Raw genomic sequence first — 27,160 nt, 5'->3', positions numbered from 1 at the left:
AGAGAAAATGGAAAAAAAAAAAAAAAAGGTAAAAATTTAAAAAAGACATGGAATCAGTAGACAGACCCATATTTTCAGATTTTGATGTGTTTTCAGGAATTATGTTTATATATAAACATTGAGGCCTTGCTGGTTCTTAGCAGCTACATGTTCTTTTTTGACTTTTAATGCTTATTCCAGCTGCAAAGGGGTGTAGCTAGCAATCACAAGTACGTAAGAAAGTTGGCAGAACTGTGCTACTTAGTAAGTTTCTGGTGCCTATGCCACCACCGCATTCATTTTTTCTGCTATGCCATTAAAATCACAATGGGATACAGATCATGTATTTTAATATGTGTGGCATCATTAGAAATGTTTCACTTCTATTGCTGTATTAGTCTGTAATAGTGATATAGTTAATGAAGAAGAGAATATTTTTTATGAGATGTTGTAGAAGTATCTAATTTTGTCTGTATTTACACTAAATGTGTAGGGTCCTAGGGACAGGGACTTCCATTTCTTTTTTTTTTATAGGGCCAAGGTTAAAGACAAGATAAATGAAAAGGTATAGCAAACATATAACAAAATGGTTCTGTACTATAAATAACAGATTTAGGAAAGTCCTGAAAAGGAAGAAATAGCTTGTCCTTCCTACTACAACCTGTGTTTCTGACCTCAGCATTGCTGCATATGATGAAATACACATGTGTGTATTACATTATGTGTGGAATGTTATATATTAATATAATATTATGTATATTATATCATATATTATTATTATATATTAATATATTATGTGTGGAATACACATTCATACTGACCTGAACAGATAATTCTCTGCTCAATTCCCCAGGTGCTATGAATATGCAACAATTAAGCAGAATTCTCACCTGGTCCAAGTCAGGCAGTCATTCTAATCAAGCACATGAAAACAAGAACAAGCAGCTAGGTCCACAAGGCAACAGTATTTCAAACTGACTTGGATCTACACCATCAGCTACTTTATAAAACTCTGTATTCTAAGACCTTATACAATTTTGAATCCTCCACAAAGTAGTTTTCAGAATGTTAATCTATCCTTTGAATGTGAAACAGAAAAAATAATCACCTTGTTTTTAAAATCACCTCTATTTTTTAAACTAAGCAGAAACTTCTCATATTTTAGACTTTCCAAATACCCTAATAAAATGTTGATTAGTTGTGCAGTGTTTTGAGTCACCTTCAACATCAGGAATTTTACAGAAAAGCACCCAAAACTAGATACAACTCTTGTTTTATTACCTTGTTCTGATAATGGCATAATAAATGTTCTATCTAAGCTCTTTATTATTCACTAGAAAATAACAAGTCAGCTCTATGAGGCTGGGTGTTCATCAGGGCTCTGCTACCTGTGATGCGTGGTTTTGATTAAGCCCTTCATGTTATAATAAATAGCTATAGCTATATTGCTATGGCAATTTCAGTATAACGAGAATATATGTTACAGTAAGAGAAAAACTCACTTCCCCTTTTTCATTTGTTTAGGGTTCGGGGGTTTTTGAGGGGGTGAGTGGTTTGCTTTCTGCCTTTGCAGTTCCAAAGCTCTTTTCTTTCTTTGGGAAGGCTTTGTTCCTACTATCATCACCTATATTGATACCACAAGAATTATTCTGTTGACTTGGCCTTTACACAGTCCTTTCCTTTGTCCCATTGCCAAGTTTACCTAAGTCTGTATTCTTTCAGACAGACATTAGTTCTGCTACTATCCACAGGTTCTTCTTGAACCAACAATTTCCCTGTTGGTAAGGATGCAAAGTCTTTTACCTAGACCATAGAAAAGAGGAACCTATTGTCTGTGTTGTATAGAGAATGATACAGTATTTTTTCCCATAGTACAGTGAAGATGTGAATAGATGTTTTGCTTTATCAAAATTTAAAAACACATATATGTGGAATCTGCATGCGTGAATGATTGAAATAAAAATCAATCAACCAAAACAGCAAACAGAAAAAGCACTGGTGACCCAGGGGAAAAAAGAAAGCATCAGGCCAACCTGGTTATCATCTTTGCTGATTACCTTTCAGTTACAGGGTTCAAACAGCTCTGCTAGGGAGGAGTGCTGCTCAGTCTGTGATTCATGGGACTCCAACAGCCTGTAAACAGTTTGCATTGAAAGATGGTCTGTAAAGCAATCACTGGCTTCTGGTTGAATCTGTTAATTGGAGAGATGTAAACTCAAGAATCACATTTTTATATAACCCATATTTTTAACTCAAACACTTGTAGTCATAACAACAAATTTATGATTTTATTATTAGTTTTTCCTAATGCTATATCCTTAATTCTTCTCCCTTCCTGTTACTGCCAAAAAATACAGAGAAACAAGGAAGCATTTTATTTTTTCCAAAACCTCGGCTGGTTCTTCCAAAAAATGTATGGATATATTTTCCATTTAACATATTTATGTGTCCAGGTACATCCCAACCGACTCTAGCATGGTCTGCTGGACGACCAGATTGACAGTGGTCTTTAGGAAGAGCTATATGCCACTTCACATCAGGAGAGACATGTCCTTATTAGGGTTCACCAGTTATTGCTAAAATGAGAAAAAATGAAAATATATTCTTGCAATGAAGAGAGCTGGTATTTTAAATAGATGCAATTAATTACAGAAGGACCAGAATCAGGAGAAATTAATTCTTAGTTCAACTATGGGTTTTGTACGTTATACATATCAAATAATTCTGAGTTGTATGGAAATGAAAAGGAATTTGCAAGAGTGAAAGTATTTAAGAAGCTTCTTAGTGAAAGATAATTCTGGAGATTTGACTAATGAATCTTTGTTGTTCTGCTAAATTAAAAGCTAAGTGGCTAACTAAATATTTATAAGCTTCTGAGATGGAAGTGACTCAGGATATGTCTACACTGGAGTGTGCTTCTGAGTTATGACTCATGTATTTGTGGGTGGATTTTAGCTGAACCTGCCTTGAAGTATGTGATGCTGTATGGTACAAGGCCATATTCCTTATATTTTGAACCCATATTCAGTGCTGAAGCTGACTGGATGAAAAGGGAAGTCACTCCAGAGTGTGCAGCATGCTACCATCTGCAGATGATCTAGGACATGGCTCCTAACATATTGCTGGGGAATTTGTCTGTCCTCCTTGGATTCCTCTATGGAAGCTCTTTCCTTCCTTCCCTCCTTCCTGCCTTCCCTCCTGCCCATCAACATAATAGTTGAAGTAACTGTGATTTGTGTTCTCCCCTCTCTTCCTCCAAAGCCAGAAGGATTCACCATGGGTCCAGTGGATAAGCTTCTGGCAAGTGAATCATTTGTTCAGCAGAACAGACACTTGCTCAGACTTCTAGTGTCACTTCAATTTCTGTATCGCAGAAGGCAGCATGACTCGAGATAATTTGTGACATGCTTGTCAGTAATTCAATTGCCAACATGTAGCCTTGCACTTCTGGCACATATTAACCATGCCATAGTGGTAAGACCACATCATCTTATGGATCCAGGATGACCGAGACTTAGCCCAAAACAATGAAATTATAAATAGCACAAATGCCAATAAATTGCCAGGAATAAGTGAATATAAGGGTATAAGAAAATATGTACCAGAAGGAGTAGACCACCACCTAACTCAGTGTCCTGCCTCAGAGGCCAAGAGAGGATACCAAATGCAGAATATAAGAACAAAGCAAACATTTCAGAATACTTCCTTTATCTCCAGGGACCTATCTTGCAGACAAGCAGAGGTGATTTTTATATTTAATAGCTCATGATGCATTTTTGTTTCATGAATGTATCCAGCTGTTTTTTGAACTAATTTTCCAGCATCCATACTGCCCCATTAGATCACACAGTTGGCTTAAAGAGGAGGAGAAGGAGGGAAAAGAGGTTAATGAAATGCCATCGGTTTGGCTTCGGTTGAAAAAGGAAACCACTCCACTTGCATGCAATATCCTTCACAACAGTAATTTAAGTGGTCATGATTCTGAAACCCCTACTCTAATCAAAATGGCAGTTGGCACTTAAGGGGCTGTGACTTCACTGCATGGTTCTGAAATGCTTCTTTTTGCAGCCTGCCCTGCAGTTGACATAGACACTAACCTTAAATGCAAGCTGTTTGAACCTTCATTTCCACTCCCTGGCTTTCTTGAGATTCAGCCACTTGCTTCTCTCCTGTTTCCCTGCTGTACTGATGACTGCAAATAAACTTCTTCCATGTAAGATTCAGTCTTGATAGGCTCTGTGCTCCATAGTGGCAGGAAGTTCACTACCCAGTGCCTCACACTGGAGGACACATTCCCTAGCCCACTTTCCATCCCTCGGTCCTTTCTTACAGATCTTCTTAAGGTGATCAGTTTGCTCCCTGTGCTGCACGCCAATCTGCTGCTGCATGCCCAGCTGTCCTGGGAAGAGCTCCTGCAAGTTAGTGGTTCTCAAACTTCAGATGAATTAAAAGTTCTGTGGACAAAAAGAAAATAGAGATTAACCAGAAATCCAAGGTGCTTTTCTGTCAGCTAACAACTTAATGCACTGCAGATAATATACCATGCCAAAAAAAAAAAAAAAAAAGGCAAAATTAAGAACTAAGCCTTAAAGGTGGGTTTATGAATCAATAGTAGATTCCAAGACACAGAAGGTATATGGGAAGTAAGACCTTAAAAGAGCCTGAAAGTAGAGGTATGAGGGGTCATGATCTGGAATGAGACCCATCACGAGGCAACTGCAGTCTTCAGGAGGAGGGCTGTGTGCAGACAGGAGCGTGGTTCCAAACAACCTCTCCCTTAGAGCAGGGTGGAGTTTCATAGCTGAAGTTCAGCTTGTGCCTATGCAGGGATTGCAGAGGGGCTCTGAGCTATACTGTGATAAAACCCTTACTGCAGCCATTGTGTATTATTAGCAAGCTGTAAGTTACAGATGGCTAAAACTTCTTCCGGAAGAAAGCCTCCACTTCAGATGTGCTTTTGTGTTACTCCAAGTTAAGTACATGAAATAATGGTTGAAATGAGTGCAAACTTAAAAATGTGGTGTTGTTTTTTTTTTTTTAATAAATGCAGTTTGCCTACTTTTTACAAGGCATTGTTTTATTATAACCATAAAAACTTTAATTCCCTATACCTACAATTTTATCTTTTGAATTACGCTTTTATAGTTCATTCACCGTGCAGTCAGTCAGCTTAATTTGTAACTTGTATAGATTTTCTGCCCAGCAACAGCAAGAGGAAAACATTCAAAAGAAAAAGATGTCGTACCAGAAAAAGCACAAAAACTGGCATGGTGACTCAGGGTCAAATAAGCTGCTGGAAATAATTTTAGGTTCTTAATTACCTCGTTTTCGATCTGAGAGGTTCCAAAATCGTAGGAACAGGAAGTGGCAACAAGATTTGAGAAGACTGGACAAGACGATACAGCACTGCACATACTTTTCCATCCCAAAGTGCCAGGGTGTGGTTTGGAAACATGGAGCCAGGATAAACCATTATACATTTTGCTAACTTGAGTGATCTCATAGCGAAAACATGTGGGACAACCTCTGACAAAAGGCCATTTTACTTTATATAGGTTGCCTCCTGACTCTAATTCTGTTAAGTATAGGAGCAGGTCTGCGCAATCAGAGTCTGCGTAAATAGGTAACAACTAACAAAGGCCTGCTACATCGAGCATCCTTAAGGCCCAATGTCCTATTTAGGAGGAGTAACAAAACTAAACGTCTATTTTTTTACTGCCAAAGAGCTGGAGCACCTTTATTCCAGCAGGCCAGGCTAGCTCTTCAGATACCAAGAGACACCTCCGAGCGCTGACGGGCACCCCAGCTTCGTCCAGCCAGCGGACAGCACGGCCAGGACGCGGCTGGATCGCCGCCTCCTGCCCTGGGTAGGCCCCGACGCGCAGCCCTGCCTGCCTTCGAGGGAACCGGGCGGCGAAAAGTCCTCGATACCGATTTGGGAGTTGGACTTTAGACGGTGGAACCCGAGCACCTCGGGGTGAAGCCCGGCCACGGGAGCAGGAGAGGCCGCATCTCCCCCGCGGGGAGTTTCTGATTAACCAGACTGCTACAGGAGGGCCCCGACAGCCCGAAGTGGTGGTGCGGGGGGTGCCCAGCCCAGCCTCGGCCCACCGGGGCTGCCCACCAGAGCGCAGACCCGCCGCGGAGATGCTGCGCTCCGGCTCTCCCTCAGAGACCGGCACCGCCCGCCGCGGGGGCTGAGGCGACGCGAGGCGGGCTGAGGGGGCGCGGTTTTCCCGCCGCCTCTCGCGAGGCTGCCGCCGCCGCCGCCGCCTCACGTCACCGGCGGAGCAGACGGGGACAACATGGCGGAGCGGCGGAGGCACAGGAAGCGGATCCAGGTAGCCGAGCTTCTCCCTCCTTTGCCCGGTTCGCTCCTTATCCCCGTCCTCAGGGTGATCCGGCCCCGCCGGGTGGGCTGCGTCGAGTAGCCCGGCCGTCCCTCGGAGGGGATTCCCCCTCCCAGCCCCGGTTCTGCGGCCTCGCCGTGCCGGTACCGGGCGGCCCGCGGGAGCCGGCGGTGAGGGGAAGGGTCCTCGTCTCGGCCGCCGCCGGGGCAGCGGGAGCCCCGCAGGCGCCGGGAGTGCGGGGCGGGAGTGGGGGGGGTGTGCGCCGTACCGGAGCTCCGTAAAAGCCCGGGCTGGCACCGGGCGACAGGTTTTTTCCCTCAGAATTTTCTAGCAAATTCGTAAATCTTAGTAAATACTGAGAAAAACTGGGGCCCGCTGGGCGGCGGAGAAGCGCAGGGAGGAGCGTTTCGGGGGTGCTGCGGGTGCTGCCGCCCCGGGCCCCCCCCGGGCGCGGCGGGGGTCTGAGGGGCGGCCGGCGGGGCCAGCCCGGCCCATCCGTTCATCCGAGGGCCCGGCGGTTCTGCCCTCACGGGGTCTGCGGCCTCAGAAGCACATCGTCTTTCTCCGTGGCCGGGGGGGAGGGTGAGAGATCGAGCTGCTACCTGTTTTTAATCGCCGTATTATGCTTAGGATCTCAGCCGTTACCAGTGTCGAACAATAGCTTAATGTGGTAGAACAACACTCAGAATACCCAGGCGAGCAGCCGCCTTTGCCTAGAGCTGACACCCGGCGTGTCTGTTCCAGTGATTGGGAAGCAAAACACATGGGACAGATGGTATCAGCATCTTAAAAACAAACGTGCCCCAGCCAGGAAATGATGTGGTAAGGAGAGGAAATTTGTTTTTAGAAAACATAAACAAACAACCGTGTCTAAAAATAGACCTAATCAGCTTTGAGATCATGATAAAATGTAGTGGTAATTACGTGGTGTCACTTAAAGGCAAAGCGAAGACTGCTCAGGTATTTTCACTTACCTGCAAGCCTGGACTTCTGAATATGGAACTTTAACAGCGAGTTTTACAGAGGTTTTAATGCATGTTTTGGGCACAGTTGCAGCATCAGTTAATATAATGCACGTTACCGTTATGTATTATTAACTCTTAACCCTAAATAGTGTTTGGGATTTATTGCTCTTCTGTAAGTGGAGATAATCACGAGAGAAGTCCTAGCGCCATTCAACAACACACTTCATATGTCATCCTTCTGCTCTGTTGCCCTCTCTCCTTTCTCTTCCTCGTTCTCTTCCTCTCTCCTTTCCTCTTCTCATCCTCTCCCTTCCCAGCCCACTTTCCCTTCCCCCAAGAAGATGGAGATGTGCCTGTACTTGTAATAGTTTCTTTTTTTTTTTCCCCTTTAATTGAAATTACTTCGGGGGGCGGGGGAGAATTCAAAGAGTAATTAATCAAAATCTTGTTAAGCAAGCCTTATCAATCACAGGCATTCAGTGAATTATTGTAAAACATTACAGAATTATTCTCTTTTCGTAATAATTATAGACTGTCCCTTACCAAGGATGACAACAGCTCAATAAAGCATCTATCAAAAACAAATTAAATGTAATTTAATGTTTTGTGTAATACCCAAGGCTGTGGTCTTGCAGGCACTTAAGCACATGCTTAATTTCCAGCCTGTTAGCAGTAAAACTATTTCCCAGATTGTTAGTAATTAAATTGATGTCTCGGTGTTAACACTTAAGGTTTAAGATTGTGGCCTAAATTTGTGATATAATTATGCAGATAAATGTGTATTGCATCTTAATAGTTTCCTAGTGTATGCCAACAACAATGGAAAGCCAAGACTGAATAAAGAATATTGTTGAATGCTCAAAGGGTGTTCCTAATTAGTCAGTGAATAAAACAACATGTATTTTTCTTGGTAGTTGGTTTTGGGTGGGTTTTTTTAAGCTTTTTGAATTTTATTGGCATAGTTACGGTATGATTATCAAGTTTCAGGATAATGCTGCAAGTTTCTTCTTTTAAAATGAAGTCTGGGATTTTTATTTGGAGGTGTTTCAAGTGCTTTAGAAGTGTATACTTATTTTAGGGTGATGTGTACCCTTAATAAAGAGATTATTTTTCATACTGTGTGCAAGTCTGACATTTGAATACCCCATTGTAATTAAGCAGAGCTGTATTTCTTGACAAGAGTAGAGTTCTTAGGAGGAGACGGTATGTTTAGCTGTGGAAGAGGCTGATGTAATAGAGTTCGATTACAAGTACTATGTGTACAGAACCTGGGTTCTGAATAATTTTTATAGGTTTTTATGTCTGCCATCAAGATTGAAATCATGGTAGTTAAGTCAGCTAGCTACAGATGAGGTGACACATGAAAAAAGTCTCAATAAAATAGTTCAAAGTTCTGTCAAGTCTACTTTCTGTGTTTTCCATCAGAAGTGGTAATAGGCAAGATTTACTTTATCTATGCGTTTTCCTAAAAAGACACATTGCCCAACCTGTATTGCATAGCTTAGACTTTTCCTCTGGTGACAAGCTGAAAGTTATGGAAGTTGCAGAAATCTTAACTTCAAAAGTTTGAATAAAGACATTTTAGAGGTACAGTTTTCAAAGTGTCATTCCTGACCGTAATTTAACTGTAATTAACATGGAGATTACTTCAGACATGTGGTGGTGAAAAGAGACTGGTCTGTAGGATCCAGATTGCTCAAGCCAGTGGGCTTCCACGTGATTAAAATTTCTGAAATCGAGAATGCTTGCTGTATATAAAGGACTTATTAAAAGAAAAACAACATATGTTACCTGACGGCTAGTTTAATATTTTTTCTTTAGACAGATACATCTCAAAAGATGGAAGGTGTCTTTGAATGCCTGTTAACTCCAGCAACCTGATCAAAGCTATTTCATACCTTAGAAAAAAATACGGTTCCATAAGTATCCTGGAATATTCACTTAAGCACAAAATCTTCAGAGTTGGTTACTTTGACAAGCATTCAGCGGGTAACACGTGGCACTTTGTTGGCAGGTCTGCAATTTGACTGTTAAGTAGGCATTAAGTTTTAATTACATTGGCTGGATTCCATTGTGCACGGTTTTATTCTGCCCATGTGAAGTTTTGTTTATTTTTGCTTTGCAATTAATAGCACTTGCATAGCACCCTAGTGCTGCGTCCTTTGCTCTAGAAATGTTAATGCATATAAATACTGTCTGTAGGAATAGAGAAAACAGTTCTTAGGCAAATGTGTCACTGCAAATTGATGGCTGAGGTCGCATCAGTGTCTTGTACATGCCATTAATGACACATGCCTTCCTTGTTGACCTTTTCTTTTCTCTTGAATCACTGGATTCAAGCTTTGAGGTTCTCCTGACGCAGGATATCTACTAGTCAATATTAACTGTTGTAGCCTGCAGTTCTGTTGTGTCTTGATTTGGGCTCGGCTGGAAGGAAAATGTGCAACAGCTTCATCGCTGCTTCCTGTGCTACAGTTTTTTGTGAATGAGTATGGAAAGGATCTTCAGAAATGACAGTACAATGGTTTTCCAGTAACACAGATTTTAATCCAGCTTGCCCATTTGTCTTTATTTTCTCATAAATTCTAGTAAAGCTAAGTGGGATGATAACAAAGGGGAATAGCTAAATAGCTTCTGTGAAAGTGAGTGGTATCAGGTGATAAAGAAGAAACAAAGATTGAGGTGGGGAAAACAGAAAAATAGGAATTAAAAGTAGCAGCTCCACTTGTCAGTAAAACAGTAATTGCTGTCTTTTGAAAAATCTGAGTTACGTTTTTGGAGGTAGGAAGGGAAAAAGTCAAAACAACTGACCTAGGGTTAGAAGAGGACTGAATCTGGCATGTTTTGGTTTCAAAGTACTGTACGTTGCTCCTTTGGCATCTGTTTTAGAACTCTGTGTGTTTACAGCTTTTGATCAAAAAAAAATTGGTGACAGCTGAAAAGAAAGAAGAAAGAAAACAAATACTTTTTTTGTCCTATACATATCCTATAAAAATAAAATATCCATTAATCTTTTTCTGTAAAGAAAAGTTAATGTCTTGTGGCTAGCACACAGCCACAGTAATCCAGAAGAACTGGTTTCTCTGCATGGCTCTGCCACAGTTTCTTTTAAGAGACCAGAGGCAATCCACGTACTGGTCATCCATGCAAGAGTTGGACAATTTTATGTTTATTAGTCACTGAAGAAAATATAGATGGAGTCCTAAGAGCGAGTCTTAAGACCCTAATGTGTTTGTTTCCCCCCTACCCACTCCCACCCAGTGTTCCATCGAATTATGCTAGTTTGTGTGCTTCTTCTCTGTCCTGCTGCACCTTGATTTATTTTAGGCAAAGTATAAATGTTTCAGCAGGATGCATGAGTACCCCCTGCTCTCTTGCCACAGAACATCTTCTAGTCTAAGGTCCTGAGAATTAACAGGGAAAGGAAAAAGATAATGTTGGGATTCAACCCAAGCTTTGATGTGCTCAAACCATCTTCAGAGAAGATGACAGTAATGCAGTTGTCGTGTCCTTAAAATATGAGGAGAGGTATGAGGAATGGAACATGGGTTGACATAGTGTCATTTTTGATGTAACATCTCAGCTTGAAAAACAGGCTGCACGTGACAAATGTGCTTAAATTTCTTCTTTCCCTTATCTGAAAACTGTATAAACTATTACGCTTCAGAAATCTTCTCTGAGGGACGGTGTTCTGAAAATCTAGGTTCTCAGATGAAGGAGCAAAGAAGTAAAAAGGGTATTAATTTTATTGAAATCAAATAATTTTGATGATTCCTTTGAAACAGAGGAAGATAAATCCTTGTAATGTGTTTGTCTGCACATGAGATAACTTGTCTTGTTAGTGTAGTCATCATTTACTCTGTTCTGATTTTCCAGAAACCTTGTTTACATTACAGTGTTGTGGAGGGAAATCATCCTGTCTTGGGTTGTGCCTGTCTTCTCGCAACTGTGATGCAAAGGGGGGGAAAAAAAAAAGAGTGACATTTCAAACCACAAATATGCTCTGGCCTTTTGACATCCATTGAGTGATTCCGAGGAGTAAGAGAGCCTGAATAAATCATACTTAGGTAGAGATGAGAGGGAGAAGGAAGCTCATGGGCAAACTAGTTGTAATAGCTCAGTTCAGATGGTTTTATTTTTAACATATACAGGCCTCTCTTCTGCTGCAGTCCCAGCTGGAGGTTGAATTAACTGGAAACTACATCAGTGTATTGAAGGAAGTTCAGAATGCACTATGCTATACTTTGATTTGGGAGATAATGGTAAAAAGTAAAGTTGAGTAGGGTTTTCCTTTCACTTCAGTGGGTCTGGAAGGTCCCTAGGTTTGAAAAAACTCTGTGTCATTTTATGAATTCATATGGGGCAGAATTTTGATAGGAATGCTTGAGAATTATTCTTAAAAATTCTAAAATGTTAGTGCATTTCTAGTAAGTAGGTAGACTTGAGCACTGCTTTTCCTGTCTTCCTGTAGATGGAGTTCTGTCTAGACAAATAAGAAATTGGGTTTGATTTTTATTTTTAATGGCATTCTTCCAGAGTTTGTAAATTATCAGGGATCATAAATCTCTAAATTTTACATGCTGTCTAGTGACAAAATGCATTTTTCCATATATAAAATTAAAGTAGATGCAAAGGTCTAAAACAAAATCTAGAGCAGAATTATTTGGAAGCTTGACACTATCCTATTTTTTTATTAATTGAAAACAGTTTAATCATAGAATTTTAACTGAGAAGACATTTTACAACATTCCAGAAACATATTGCCTGAGGTGTTTCTTGAATCTTTCTGTCTTTCTTATAAAAGCAAACTTGAAGTATCAGAAAGTTTTCATGTGCTTTTTAAGGCTGTGTCATCCGTTTTAAAGCTTTATAATTTATTGAGAACTATCCCATGACTTCATTTGTATAATCTTTTTCTGAATGCATAGGAGGCTTAAAATGCTGGGGTTTTGGCTTTTTTTTACAACTGAACATAAAGATCAGTTGAACTGCATCTTTAAAAAGTTTTGCTTAGGATACTGACATTTTCAGTGCTTTTGTTGATTTCACTTTATGGTGGAATGCAATATTATTTTCTGTCAGTCATCTGTTTTAATATTTTAACAGAAGCCTGGCTCTGCAAATAAAATGGATGAAAAGAGGATGTAAAATGGGGGTAAATTGCAGGGGAAACTTTCACAGAATGAGTTCAGTTAAACTGGCAGTCTCTCTCACAGGGAAGCTTTTTCTTGTCTGGGATGTTATGAAACTATCCCACAGAAAAGGACAAAGCAATAGATAGTAAGGAGCGATCAAAAAAAAGAAAGATCTCCTGGTGCCAGCCACTGCCTGTGTAGCGCATCACATGACCTAGCAGAATCATAAATATTTTAGGAAGAAAAAAAACAAACCCAAAACCTAGCACAGGAATTAACGTTGATGTGAATATCTGTAGCTTCTCTGACTGTTTTACTGTCTGTGCTGTGAAGAACAACATTTGCCTTGTGAGTTGTTGTTCCAGGTTTAATTTGCCGGTAGGAAATACTAGAAAAGCATTATTTTGAAATACAGTTGCTGCATGTAGTCATCAGTCTCCATGGTGGCTTAGCATGTGTGCCATACGGTAATGATGGTACACGTTCACTCATTTTCTTTAAATGCATTGTAACTGATTCTATTGCTATTAAACCAGATCTGTTTCGGTACCAAACTTGGTAGCATCATCAGTGATTTACAATTGCTGGTACAACTGTACCATATAAGGGGACATCAAACCACAGTATATAAATTTTGTGCATACATGCACTGTTAGTTCTGAATAGTTCTCCATGAGTTATACACGGTTTTTTAATTGGGGGGGGGGGGAAAGGATTGAACATAGAGAAAGCGTTAATTTAATCTGTATGAGGACTGTTAGGGTCATCTGGCTTAATTTAGGCATGTTTTTAAAACTGTCTTAACTGGTGAGTATGAGAGCGTATTTCTGCGTATATATAAAGAATTTAGGCTTAAAAAATGTCAGTCGTCTCAGAACTAACAAACTATGGAGTGCTTTTGGTCATTTGGATATCTTATGTCTGTATTATTCTCTTTAAAATTGTCCTCAGATAGGAAAAGCAATAATCCCATCTAGAAGGATAATTCATTAACCAGTTCATTTTGAAAGTTAGCTGTGCATACTGTTGAAAATTAACAGTTCTCACCGTCTGAGGTTTTTATTCTGGTGTAACAGCACGTATTTGACCTTGCATTTTCAATTCACATGCTTCTTGCAGTATTATGATTATACATCTTAAAAGCGGTAATGGAGGTTGTATATGTTTATTAACCTTTGAAAACATCATGTCTTTAGATAGAATCTTTGAATTCTATATATTCCTGTAAATCATCAATCTGTTTTGTGGCTTCTGTAATCTGTTTCTTTGGCCAGCATGAGAAGAATAGGTACCGAAAAGGTGCTGGCAGTCTGAAGAGATGTCTTAATGTTTTGCTGTTATTGATCTGTGAGTAGCGGGGGGATTTGGAGAATTAAGCCTTACTGATTAAAAGCACTTTTATAGAAAGGAATTTTGGAGGAAGTTTGCCTGAGTCGGTATAATATGCCAAATGTTTGTTTCAGGTATGTTTTTGTGAAGCAGGAACATTAGAAAGGTCTTCCTTTCCTGCTTACAAATATTAGGTCTTAATTTTACATAATTGAAAATGCCCATCTCTATCCTTCTGTCTTAGAAATCTTTGAATTCTGCTACCTCTCTGCAAGTTGGTAAATGTACAGAGTTTATGAATGCGTGCAGATGAAGGGCTCCCTTTTCCTAAAACGTCTGTTTTGACGTTCATGTACTTCATCCTGCTGTGCTTCATACTGATGTTCCTCATTTCTAGATTGGAAGAATCTCCTTGGTGGTACTCTGAAGTTAAAAGTAATTTTGTAGTCATGCAGTGGTACTGAAATTTTCTAGCCAAATCAACTTCTTTTCAACATGGTTTTCTCCTCTTTCACATGAAATTCAAGCTGCTTTGTATTCTGTCAATATGCCTGCATTGCTGTCATTTCATACATGCTCATTCCTCACTCTTGTTTTTCTTTGCTCTCAGCTTCACAACTGTTTTCATCCAAGCTTATGTGCCTTAAGCAGCTTTCCATGTGCCCAGTGCTTTCCTCTTAGTTCCTCCTTTAGTTTGCTCTTTTTACAGAGCCGTTAAAGGAGTTTGTAGTCGTTACCTTCAGATCATCTAACTTAAGAATTCCTGCTTTTTTTACTTTATGTAGGCAGAAAGTTCTTGGGAAAAATGACTTGCCCTATTTTCACATCTTTTACCTTTTATTTGTTATTTATATATGACCGTAAAATAATGAGGACTTTACAATACCTGATTTTTTTATCCCAAATGAGTGTCTTTCCCATGTGTTTAAAACTGTATTAATTTTGCACTTTTACTATTGTAGGAGGTTGGTGAGCCATTCAAAGAGGAGAAGGCTGTTGCTAAATACTTACGTTTCAACTGTCCAACAAAATCCACCAACATGATGGGCCACCGAGTTGATTATTTTATTGGTAGGGTTACTTTTAACCAGAGAATTAAACTTTGTTCTTCTAACATTGTACTGGAGGGGGGAAGGGGGGCTGTTTTGTTTTTATTATTAGTGCTTTATGTAATAAGTACTGATCTTACAGTTTGGTTTTGAAAACTTATCTAGGCATTAGATAGCCATAAAATTAATACTGGCCTGAAGTAAACATAATAAACTTTTCGCTTTGTGATTTAAAAGTGTGTAGTTGTCAAGAGTGCTGTATTTCAGAATAGTCTTACTCTAAAGATTGAGAGGATGTGGAACATCACCAGAACTGACTGACTGGTTGGTTTGTTCAAGGAATGTAGACTAAATGTTAAAATAAATGCCATTAATTTTAATGCATTTTAAATTCCATTTTTCCCTCTAGCCTCAAAAGCAGTGGATTGCCTCCTGGATTCTAAATGGGCAAAGGCAAAGAAAGGAGAAGAGGCTTTATTTACAACCCGAGAGTCTGTAGTTGATTATTGCAACAGGTATGACCTTGTCCAATTCATCAATGTTATTAATGAGTATAGTTGTCAAGATGCCTTAGCTATTTAGGAACCAATTTCACTTAGGCTTTGTGCATTCTAAAACATTTGTGGTTGCATGTAAAAATAATGATTGTATTTTTATTACCGTGTTTGAGGGTGGAAACAATGTAGTTTCATTATCTTTGTTCTCAAAACTCTCTCATGTTTTCATTATGATGCTTGGGGCAGCAAAATGAACAAAATTATTTTCCTGAATTTTATAGTTATTTTAAGTTAGTAGGGTCAGAGCTCTCAAATCTCTCCTTCCCATGTACCTAGTCTGCCATCATGGCAGGAGGTGGACTTGGAGGTTCAATTTATGTCTCTCAAATGGTGAGTCCCTGCTGCTTAGTGTACTCGAAGTGCTTTGTTTAGATGGATGGCGTATTGTGACTGTACCTCATTTGGGGCAGACACATAGGGTTAAGAGGACTGTCTACACTTGGAGAGTTCTGTGAAAACTATTTAGAAATGAAGAATATGGCTAATATTTAGCCTTTTTTTCCTGGCCTCTTTTAGATAGCCACGCAGCAAGGTGAGATTCTTCTACCCAGTTCCAGGGCTGAGGCAGGCAGGGCTGATTCTGTGTTTGAACTTTAATCCTTTTGCTGATTTCTTCAAGAAGTTTAGTAAAAAATATTATTTTAATGCAAGCATAAAAATAAGTTTTCCCTTCCAGAGTCTTTGGACTGAGGCGGGAGTCTGTGTGTTTGTTCTTCAGTTCCTAAAGCATCAGATGAGACAACAGTTGGTTAAGTCCTTCAGCTCCAGGAGTGTAAAGAATGCCTGTGTAGTGTGCAAAGAAAATCAGTTCAGCCCTCTGTTGAGGCCACCTTTAGTCACTGAAGCTGTTCTCAGAGTTTTAAACAATAGCACTGTCTACTTCCTTTGCCTTTTGGAAGGGATGGAGGAACATCTTAATACAAAAATAATCCCTTCAGTGTAAGAGGCTGCTTAGGCCCTTATTAATATTAAAACCAAGTACCTTAACTCTCTTGGTGAGGCTATTGCTTGTTTTACCTGCCCTATCAAACAAAAACCAAATGCCAGATCCTGTTCCTTCATTCTGTGTCAATTGCATTGATCAGTTGCATATGTAAAACAAGTTACTAACTGAATTCATAATGCTGTTCCAGTACATAAGGTCTCCCGGTACACTTACTTATTGATCTAAGTTCAGTAAGTTTTCTTTTGAGGTGTTTTGTTCACAAATAAGCTACATCAGTAATGCTTTGTTCAGCAGATCTACAGAGGGTTAACAAGTTGGGAATCGGCAAGCAATCTGGACTTCATTAGTTATATCAAGGTCTGTCCCGCTTCAGGACCTGGCTGTTGGCCGCACTGATACCATGGCTGCATGCTCTGAGCAGTAGGTCTTGCACAGCACTGTCTTTTTATTTTCCATCAGAGGCAGAGGTAGCTCCTGCAAGTGAAAGAGCAGTTCTGCAGGCCAGGCTTGTCCTGTGGGCTGTTCAATACCTGAGCCCCCTAAACTTTCAGCTGTGAAGAAAAGTAGTTTCTCCCAAACAAGAGTTTTTCTGTTGCTAGAAGGAGAATCTGTGTCAACAGTTGTCTGAAGGAATTTATTTTTACATACCTGAAACAACTCTGCTTGATAGTCAGCATGCACATAAGTTAAACTCGTAGAATGACTTCTCTCTCTTTAATGAGTTTTCCTAATTCAACAAGCAGTCCAGCATAAGGATTTGGTCTGCAGCAAGAGATGAAAGAAATCAAGGACAAAGAAAATCAATTTGATGCATAGGATGAGGATTTTTGGGGTGTGTGCTTGGATTTCACACCCCACTGCTTCCTCTCAGTCTGAAGAGCAGTATTCTGCAGTGTTTTTCCAATTCTGAGTTTGGCTATGATCCTTTCAAGGACGTTACTTGTTGGCGACAGCTTTAAGACTAGCAAATACTACTTCTTGGTGCCCCACTGGCCATAGATATGCTTGCTGTAAGGTCTGTTTGTAGCTGACGTGAATGGAATGCTTGCGTATGCACCACAGTTTCAACAGCGTCATTTTATTCATCGTGCACCACTTACCAAAGAACCAGATAAGCTGTATGTCCACTTTCTTATTTTTGCTGTGAAATACACTGACGTGAACTTGAAAATAAATATTGGATGGAGTTGCATCAATGGGTGGCTTTCTCCATCCTACATCCTGTGTATTCATTTATATCTATCCAAAATGCTGCCACAGAAAAGTATAGGTTTTACCCAGTTTTGAACAAATGAACAAAAAAACGCAAAGCAAGGGGTGAGACATGGGATAATTAGGTCTGGTGTATTTAGTTGTAAATAGAGCAGATGATGGTGACCTCTGTCTTTCAGTCACACTATCCATGATTTTATTAGATAATCTAGGATGGTATCTAATAACATAATTGAGCGTAAATGTTATTATCACAGCCACACTTAAATGTATCATTTAACTTTTTCCATTTTAAGACTCCTGAAAAAACAGTTCTTTCATCGAGCATTAAAAGTGATGAAAATGAAACCTGACAAGGATGCAAAGAAAGAAAAGGAAAAAGGAAAGGCCGAGAGTGGGAAAGAAGAGGAGAAAAAGAGCAAGAAGGAAAGTGGCAAAGATGAAAAAACTAAGAAAGAGAAAGAAAAGGAAAAGAAAAAGGATGGTGAAAAAGAGGAGTGTAAGAAGGTAAGTACTATCAGTAAGAGAAGAGACAAACCTGTAACAGAGAATACATTAACTGACTGTTAAGGTTACCTTGGCTTAAAAATATGGTTAGTTGTTCCAAAATGTGACATACCATTTTTGGCCTGTTTTCATCTCTAAAATAGGCTGGTTTTTTTTTTTTAACTTTGGAGTTTTTCTGATTTTGATCTAGATCAAAAAAGAGGCTTCAGTTGGGCCTTTGTGTACCTCATCATCTTCTAATGTGGGCTGAGTTAATCAAAAACTATTCTCTTCAGCTGTACCGAGCAATGATGCTTTGTACAAGTCTACGTTAGCATTGAGAGAGGACACATAGGCATGTGACCTAATGTCTCAAAACAGTGCAGCTGCACATGTGAAACAAAAACAATTTTGCAGTGTTTGGTAATAAGAATGCTTGGAATGTAATATTTGATACTTGGTGCTTGTAAATAGCTCTGTAATAGTGGGCTGGTTTTAGCTCCATTGCTAATCTGCATAATGCCTCGCTTTCACAGACTTCTGATTTACTTTCTTTAAAGTTCAAACTATTATTACTGTACAAGTTTTCATGTGTTTTTTCGTGTTTTCATTCCTGATTTATTAGCAGAACGGAAATCCTAAATTAAACTGTTAGGGATCTGCAGGAGAAACTTGATGAGGGCATGTGTGTTTTCTTCTATATGCCGTGGTAGGAATCCAGTGAGAGTTAGTAGGATAGTGCTCAAAAGTTACTGCCATTCAGACACTCCTAAGTGAAATAATAGCACATTTAGTGAGAGGGTAGTCTACATGTACAAAGGTCTAGATCTCAGAAGAAAGCTACATGGCTAATAAAAGAATTAAAACAATCTTGCTGGCAGCCTAAACATAGAAGCCAGTAGATTACCTAACTCTTGAGGTAGTTTAAAATGCTGGTTATGAAAGTTATAAACTCCTCCAATTCCCTGTCATCTGGAGAGTTACATTATTAAATGTAATGTTAATTTTTAAACTAACCATTATTTATTGAACTGGTATTTTGGTTTATTATATAAGCTAATGGATAGTAACTTGAACAACAACAGGACAAAAATCAGGAAGTTAATTTCAAGCAAAGAAATGAGCAAAGAGAAGGAAGCAGGAGACAGGAAAGAGAAAGCACAAGATCCAGAAAGAGATTGAGGAGGATAGAGAATAAACAGGCAGAAACTAATTCTGAAAGGAAGCCCATGTGGTCCGTATGGCACCAAGGTACCAAATAATAAAGTTAGTGATTATGAAGTGTTGTACCCTGTTCTTCGTATTTGTGCAGACTGTTAATATTAGTGGAGCTTTGCTATGCATTTGAAGACATAATGTAATCCTGAGGTCATAGTCTAGTCCTTAGACACTAACTAAAAATAAAATTTCTCTTTCCTTACGATTCTCCTTTTATTTTTGAGGTACCCAGTTGGTAATAAATGAGCACAGGAGGAAATAACGCACCTTTACTTAAAAAAAAAAAGAAAAAAGGTGTGAACGTGATGTTAAGTTTCTGAAAAGTTATCAGACTCAATATATTAAAATAATATAAATTAAAACCCTCTTAATTTTTTTAAATATTTTTTAAATGTATATAATTTGTGTTTGTCCTCAGGATGAGACCCCAGGTACACCCAAGAAAAAGGAAACTAAGAGGAAATTTAAGCTTGAGCCACATGAAGACCAAGTCTTCTTGGATGGAAATGAGGTAATATTTACGGGTGCTTTCTAACTTTTAGTGACAGTGTACTATTGTCAGATAATAAGTTAATTTACTGGATTTCTGCAAACTCTTTCTTGACATGTTGAAAGAAAAATTAATGGCAATGTGATGGCTGATCTTGAAAAATCAGCTTTTAAATATTTGCAAGGAGGTTGGAGGGAGATAAATGTAGGACAGTAACTTAAAAAATCTAAAAGAAACCTTAATTGCCAGTAGATTAGGTGTTAGCGGCCATGAGGTGAAATATTTGCCTTCAGGGTGTGATGGGGTGTTGGAGCAGGCTGCCCAGAGCCTCCCTGCCCAGAGGCTTTCAAGACCGGACTGGGTAAGCCCCCGAGTAACCTGGACTGGCCTCACAGCTGACCCTGCTTTTAACAGGAGGGTGCACTAGAGACCCCCTGAGGTCCCTTCCAGCCCAAATTATCCTGTGGCCACTGTCATGCTGAAATAGTTCTAAACAAAACACGAGCCCTTTAGAACAGGATGTTCAATCACAGGAGGGGAAATCAAAAATACCTGCCACCCAGAGGCTGCCTGACTTTGTGACCGGAGCAGATCAGTGACGCTTAGGCATTTCTGAATTCTCATCCTGACTTTACGTCTGAAATTATGGTCTTAAATACTTCTCTGTATTTTGCTTTCCTGGGAGACAAAGAATTTAGTTCTTTAACAGCTCTGTAACATCCAGTCATATTTGTGCTTTTAAGATTTGGGTAAGTTGTAAGTCTTTACTTCAGCAAAATTATACTGTGCTCTGTGTTGATGCTGTGGGTCACTGTACTGGAACCTCCCCTAAGATTATACCTTTGGTTATAAAACATACACGGCAGTGAGCGCTGTAAATAAATCACTTGTGTGGAAAATGTCCTTCCTTTATGTATCTTTATTTTAGTCTTCTCAGTCAGTTCTTTTACAACCTGCCTTGCTCTGTTTCATCCCACCTCATATAGAAGCACACCTGCCTCTGATCTTCCCTATTGTCTTTTATATGGAGTAACCAGGGTGGCATGCAGCATTCAGAATGAGGGTGCGGTACTATATTTGCAGTATAACAGTATTTACTTCTTGTCTTAACATCATTTACTTTTTTGTTTATTAATGAGCTGACATTTTTTTTAAGAACTGCGACTCCCCAAATCTTTTTTTTTTCAGTAGTAGCTAATGTAGAGCCAATCCTTGTATATTTACATTAGAGCTGGTTCTTGCCTTTTCTTCATTGTTTTGCTCTTACAAACACTGAGTATTACACACTACTTTATTGCCCTGTCACCAGTCATGATTGTCCATTTGTTTGGGCTCACAGAACAGTTGACTGGCAGCAGAGCTACACCTGCATATGGTCACCTTTCACACCCTGTGAGAAGTAGAATATTAAATACTTGTTGATCACACTGAAAAACTGTATTACTGCCTCCAAGGTGTCCTCCTTGTAGTTTATAATAAGGCTTCTGCTATGAGGTTCCTGGTTTCTAGTAATCAGCAGCTTTTCACAGTTAATAATAGCTAAGATTCAAACTGTTTAGTTTGGTAAGAAAAAAAATATTCCTGTTTTTCTAGATCAGAAAATCCTGCACTTTACCAAGAAGGTGGTGTTCTTTTTTAATAAGGCTGAGCAAATCTGTTTCAAATGTATCCACAGTTCTCACACAAACATTTGGTCCTGAGCGTTGCAGCTGTAGACATGTAGATAACAGCACGCTGTGGAAGAGTGGCTACCAGTTATGCTGGTCTGAGGCCATCAAATGGGACTGAAGCTGAACTGAGCGTTTCAGCTGGGTGCTTTGTTCCATATGTTCAGTCTGTTTTTTTCTCTTAGGGAATCTCTTCAAAGCTAGAAGTACTTTTTTTGTTTCCGCTTGGTGGACCGGAGAAATTTTTTCCTTACAACAGTTATTTGGCTTCATGCCAAACAACATTAATGAATAAAGAAAAATAAAAAACCCCCTTGATTCAGTGATACTTCTGAATCTTTTGTTTCCCCATCATTTTTACTGTCTGGCTGCATTCCCTGGGATTTTACGTCCCCTGTAAGTTACTGTGGGTACAGTTTCTTTCATGAAGTAATTCTTTGAGAGATCTGGCCTGAGATTTGCACTGATTTTCTTACACGGTGTGGGAACTCCTTCCCTTCCTTCCCCTCCAGCACAGCCAGTGCCCTGCCCAGCCCTGCTTTGTGTCCTGCCTCAGCAGCATGGTGTCCTTAGGCCTCCTGCCGTGAGGCTCAAATTATGATCAGCCCGTAGCTAAGGCAATTGCTGCGGGCACGCAGGTGTGCAGCCCCTTGGCTGGCTGTCTCCTTTTGCACCTCTTCAACTGGCAGAAACCTGTTTCAAGTCCTGTTCCAAGTATAGCCCTACCTATGCTACACGATCCCTTGCCCTGCTCCTCTACCCAGATACGGTGCTGACCATGGGGCCGTTTGTTCAGCACCAAGTGTTACGGCGTGGCAGTAAGGGTTTGGATGAGGCAACAAACGAAATCGTTTATCAAAGAGCTTGTTTTCCAAGTGTAAACCAGATTATTTCTGTTGTAGGTGTACGTGTGGATCTATGACCCCGTTCACTTTAAAACTTTTGCCATGGGACTTGTACTTGGTAAGTAAGAGTAGATATTGGTGAGCGCATTGTAAATGTAGGCATAGTATCAAAAGCCTTGCGGAAGTTTGTCTTTTTCCTGGACAAAGTTTTGCTCTTCAGTTTCAGCATGATTTGATACCAATCATATATGACTATTGATCTCAGGGTGGAGGGGCTACACATGGTAGAAAGAAAGAGCTGAAACACGCTTTAGCAGGTGTCTGAACTTGCACAAGTTTGCAAGCTGCTTTAAGCTAACGAGCAAGTTGTCCACTAGGCAAATGGGGGTTATATACAAATGTGAAAGATGTTAAAAGGCATTATTTCAAACTATGAATGATACCGTTCTGACCCTAGAATTTGTATTTGTGTAGGATAAGCCCAATCAGCTAATTTTATGTTTTTTTCATCTAACTTAGTATTGATGTTAACTGACATCAGTGAGCTAACAGATCATCATACTGCTGGTCTAACACCCTTGACCTCTACCTTCCAGCTTCCTCCCCTTGAGAGAACCACCTTTCCTGAGAATCCCTGTCATCCCTTGGGGCCATATTTAGGCCTTGGACCAGTCCTTGGGGCCACCATGATCTCCACCCAGCTCCCAGCCCCTGTTTCCTGCTGCCCTGCTTACAGGCAGCTCCCTGCTCACCTTTTTGCTGGTGCCCTCTCCTCAGAGGTGTTCTCTTTGCTGTGTTGACTCAGCACAGCGAGTTAAGAGTTGCTGAATGTGTCGTCTCTCTCTACCTGGTACGAAAACGGGAGCGGTGAAGCTAGACAAGGTTTCAGGCGAGGCCTAAAATACTGTCAGTAACTCAATACTATGCTAAGCCAGTACCTTGAATAAATGGTAAGCCTAGAACATTTATGCATATACCAGGAAAAACTAATCATGCTTCTCATGCTTCTGTCCTTATCTTCCTATTTAGTGATTGCTGTTATAGCTGCAACTCTGTTCCCACTCTGGCCAGCAGAAATGCGTGTTGGTGTTTATTACCTCAGTGTAGGCGCAGGATGTTTTGTCGCCAGTATTCTTCTTCTTGCTGTTGGTAAGTGTCGGTCATCTCCACTTAATCAGGGGATGCAGTCTAAAAGGGCGGATAAACAGCCTGCTTCTTAAAGGTGGTCTGAGCTGTCTGACACTCACTTCCCAGGGTATTGTTGTTGGCCACTGCCAGGCCGATTCCGTGTATGTATTTCCCTCCTGGCCACTGGGTGTCGGAGTTGTGCCACAGAAAGAAAGCAGGCACAGGCTTGTGTCACCTGTTTGTGCTTCCTGTATAGTGGAGACTTGTTCACTGCCTCCGTTTAAAAAAAAAAAAAAAAAAAGGGGCAAAACAAACCCAAGAACTGTGTGTCAGACCAGATTCAGTGGTGAGAATGGTGTGACCAGGATTTTAAAGCTTTCTTTGGCTTGTATTTCTGTAGCAGGGGTACTGACTGTGGGGGATTAAGAGCTAAATCACAGATAAGATACATGGTTAATGGGGTGGGGGAGATGTGGCAAGAACAAACTATTCCACAGTGCTGTTGCAGAGGGAGAGATTTTCCCCCAATGTCACCCCTGTCCCTGGCCTGGGGTGGGTATTAGTAGTGGGCATCTCTTACACCATAGTTGTACAGTCTGGATGTTTACAACAAACCCCCAAATTTCTCTTTTCCTTTTTTATACAGCTCGCTGCATCCTTTTCCTTATCATCTGGCTCATCACTGGAGGAAGGCATCACTTCTGGTTCCTGCCAAATCTTACAGCAGACGTGGGATTCATTGACTCCTTCAGGCCCCTGTACACACACGAATACAAAGGACCAAAAGCAGACTTAAAGAAAGAGGAAAAATCAGAATCCAAAAAGCAGCAAAAACACGACAGTGAGGAGAAATCAGATAGTGAGAAGAAGGAAGAAGACGATGGGAAAACAGAAGCAACAAGGAACTCGGGAACAGACGGCTCAGGAGGAGAGCGACATTCAGACACTGACAGTGACAGGCGTGAAGACGACAGGTCCCAGCACAGTAGTGGAAATGGAAACGACTTTGAAATGATCACAAAAGAGGAACTGGAACAGCAAACAGATGAAGGGGATTGTGAAGAGGAAGAGGAGGAAGATACCGAAAGTAGGCCTTCACATGAAAAATCATAACTCACTGTGGTTTTGGGACTAAGTATGTGCAAATGGTTGGATTTTCTTTGTTGGCTGATCACCAAAACATAGACCCTACCGTAGCATCTTTGTTTGCTGAAATATACATGTTACCAAACAGTTTTATATCTAGTTCCTTCATTTTTTTTAACCATTAACTCGATTACTTGGTACTACGTTAATCATTAATATCCATTGACAGAAGTTTTATCAATCTGACAAGTTTTCTATTGATTGATAGATTGCCCAGATCGTCCTCAAACATACTGAAAACATAGTTTTCTGGTACTTGCATAACTGGTCAATTAGTTTAGCTTCTCAAACTTGCTTTTGTAAAACAGGTAAAAGTTGAATGACCAAATCTCAGATTATTCCTAGTTATGCTCATTTGATAGCTAGTTAGGTAATGCCCTTCTTAGCCCACAGCTTTCTTGGTATTTTTCTTGATTGTATTTTCAAGATTGTGAAAACTTTCCTAAGAAAACTAGTTTTAGCAGAAGTATTTTGCTGAAAATATAAAAAGCTGGTAGCGCTGAATTTGGCTGCAGTGTTCTCTGTTTCTCCAGACTGTGTGCCAGCAACTGAGGAAATCCAAACTGGTTTTGTACATCTGGTTCGGAGAAGGATGTCATCTCCAGCAGGTAAAGGAAGCAGCACAGTTTGGGAATTACGGCTGTTTTCTTTCTCCTGTTCCGTCATAATTAAAAAAAAAATGTATTCTGTACATAATTTACAAATAAAGCAAACCATTTACTTTAACTGCTACTTATTATTTAGAGATTTGATCCAGCATTCAGTTTGTATTATTAAAGCCATTTTGTGGTGTATCTATCAGAGAAGTGCAAGTCAAGAGGACCTCACAGAATATTTGTGTATGATTGGTAGCTGTTCCACAAGAGCTTTAGTTCTGTGCCAACATTCCATGTATTTGAGTAAATTGATCTTTATTAAATGAAAGCAAACAACATAGCTGTACGTATGCCTTAATGTTAAAACTTTCTATATTCTGGAACTGGAGTACTTTTTAAATGGAAGAGGTAGGAGAGTATTCATCTGTTCAGAAATGTAGGTAACTCGAAGCTGATATGAAGTGACTGTTAATAATTCATTTATAAATATCTTGAAGTAGTTTGTGCAGTTTCTCTTGCGCATCCCTTTCTGCTGGACGTTTGGAGGATGTACTGTATGTTTTGGTTAACTAAGCACTGAAGAAGTGAAGACTTGGCATCATTCCTCTAGGTGACTTTAACTATAGATTGGATCATCTCCCGAACCCACTTGGAGAAGATAAGGGTAAGCTTGACGTTTTAATAACTGACTTGGAGAACTTTTTTTCCTATCCTAAATTGCTTCCCCTTCCTTCCAGCATCAGTATTTTGGATGAAGATACTAATTTTTTGGATCGTGCAAATATATATATACATCATAATGGGTGCATTGATAAACACTTCATGGATATGGTGTATTTGCTTCTTAAATCTCCTGAATATTTACTCCATAAAGAAACAGATAAATTGGATCACCTTTTTTATTAATATAGCAAAAAATTAAAGGACCCATTACCTAAAGGGATTGACTCCTGGACACTTGTGTGTTATCACTGATGAAAATAGCTAACAAAGTCCTGTTGCTGCCTTCCATACCTTACTGGGGTATGCATGCTGTGATGATGAAGCATCTTGGCCAACAGCTGCCTTTTCACTCACTCAGGCAGCTGGTTTAAGATGCTCTCGACACTTGGCTCGTACAGAGGCTGGTTTCCTTGGTGCTTGCGTTTCACATCTTCATGTCTAGCGTTGAGAACAGAGCTGCCTTTCTTTCTGTGTGAGAATCTTCAGCTCGTTGGCGCTGTCATTCACGGTACCTCTGACCTGAAGAGCTAGTACTACAGCTTGCGTGGTAACTCTTGCTTTTTACTGTGCAAGCGCAGAGTTACAAAAAATCTCCATACGGAAGGCATCCTCGCAGTTCATTACGTTAGATTCCTGCTAATTCCAGTAGGAGCCAAAACAAGGGTGGCTGACCTTTTGCATACCTGTCTTCAGAAGCCATTTACAAATGAGCACGGGGGAGAGCAGTAGTACACACTGAACAGGGCAGAACACGTGCGCTGGCAGCGTCTCTAGCAGCAGTTCACAGCAGGCAGCTGAGCCACTGCCACTTTTAAAGCAACCAGTGCAGTGGATTTCAAGTACATTTCGAGTACTTTTCGTCCTAGATGTGAAATAACGTCTTGAGGGCCTTGCTGAGAAAATAAAGTTGAAATGGTCAAATAATAAATACTTCGGTGATGTTGCCGACTGCTTCCTGTTAAGTGGATGTGGGCGATACGCTAGCGCTATCCACCTGTGGCCTGGGGACAAGTGTCTGGATCTCAAAATTAACTATCAAAAATTTGTACTGTCACCTTAATAGAGTTCCGGGCTCACGCAGCTGTAGAAATTGGTCTTAAACTCTTTACTTGATCTGCAGTGAACAACTGAATTGTCTGAAGTAGTGTGAAGAAAGAGATCTTGTCAGAGCTGTTCTGTGGTTAAGGAAGGGACTCCATGACCCATTCCTGTAATCTAGCATTTTCTACAAATATTCCCCAAATACTTCAGAATTATTTTGGAATGAGATAATGAGAGAAGTGATTACAATGTGCCAGTAATAGTAAAATTGTGAGTGGACTTAACAGAATCCTGACAA

General features: G+C 40.1%; 1 protein-coding gene across 1 annotated transcript; it reads left to right on the top strand.

Annotated features, from left to right (window-relative positions):
• The first annotated feature begins 6,235 nt into the window (after nucleotides 1–6,235).
• Nucleotides 6,236–25,999, top strand: SEC62 (SEC62 homolog, preprotein translocation factor). Its single transcript, XM_049804012.1, has 8 exons — nucleotides 6,236–6,320; nucleotides 14,721–14,829; nucleotides 15,217–15,322; nucleotides 17,819–18,029; nucleotides 19,645–19,737; nucleotides 22,286–22,346; nucleotides 23,258–23,377; nucleotides 24,003–25,999. The coding sequence occupies exons 1-8, from the start codon at nucleotides 6,285–6,287 to the stop codon at nucleotides 24,467–24,469; spliced, it is 1,203 nt and encodes a 400-aa protein (XP_049659969.1). The 5' UTR covers nucleotides 6,236–6,284; the 3' UTR covers nucleotides 24,470–25,999.
• Nucleotides 26,000–27,160: the final 1,161 nt, after the last annotated feature.

This window comes from Accipiter gentilis, chromosome 6 (genome assembly GCF_929443795.1).
Source record: "Accipiter gentilis chromosome 6, bAccGen1.1, whole genome shotgun sequence".
Taxonomy (NCBI): domain Eukaryota; kingdom Metazoa; phylum Chordata; class Aves; order Accipitriformes; family Accipitridae; genus Astur; species Astur gentilis.
This window is presented reverse-complemented; position numbering and strand designations above follow the sequence as displayed.

Coding starts and splice junctions, on each gene's coding strand:
- SEC62 (XM_049804012.1), top strand. CDS start 6,285: ATGGCGGAGCGGCGGAGGCACAGGAAGCGGATCCAG. Junction 15,323..17,818: donor GTAGTTGATTATTGCAACAG/GTATGACCTTGT, acceptor TTCCATTTTAAG/ACTCCTGAAAAAACAGTTCT. Junction 22,347..23,257: donor TGCCATGGGACTTGTACTTG/GTAAGTAAGAGT, acceptor CTTCCTATTTAG/TGATTGCTGTTATAGCTGCA.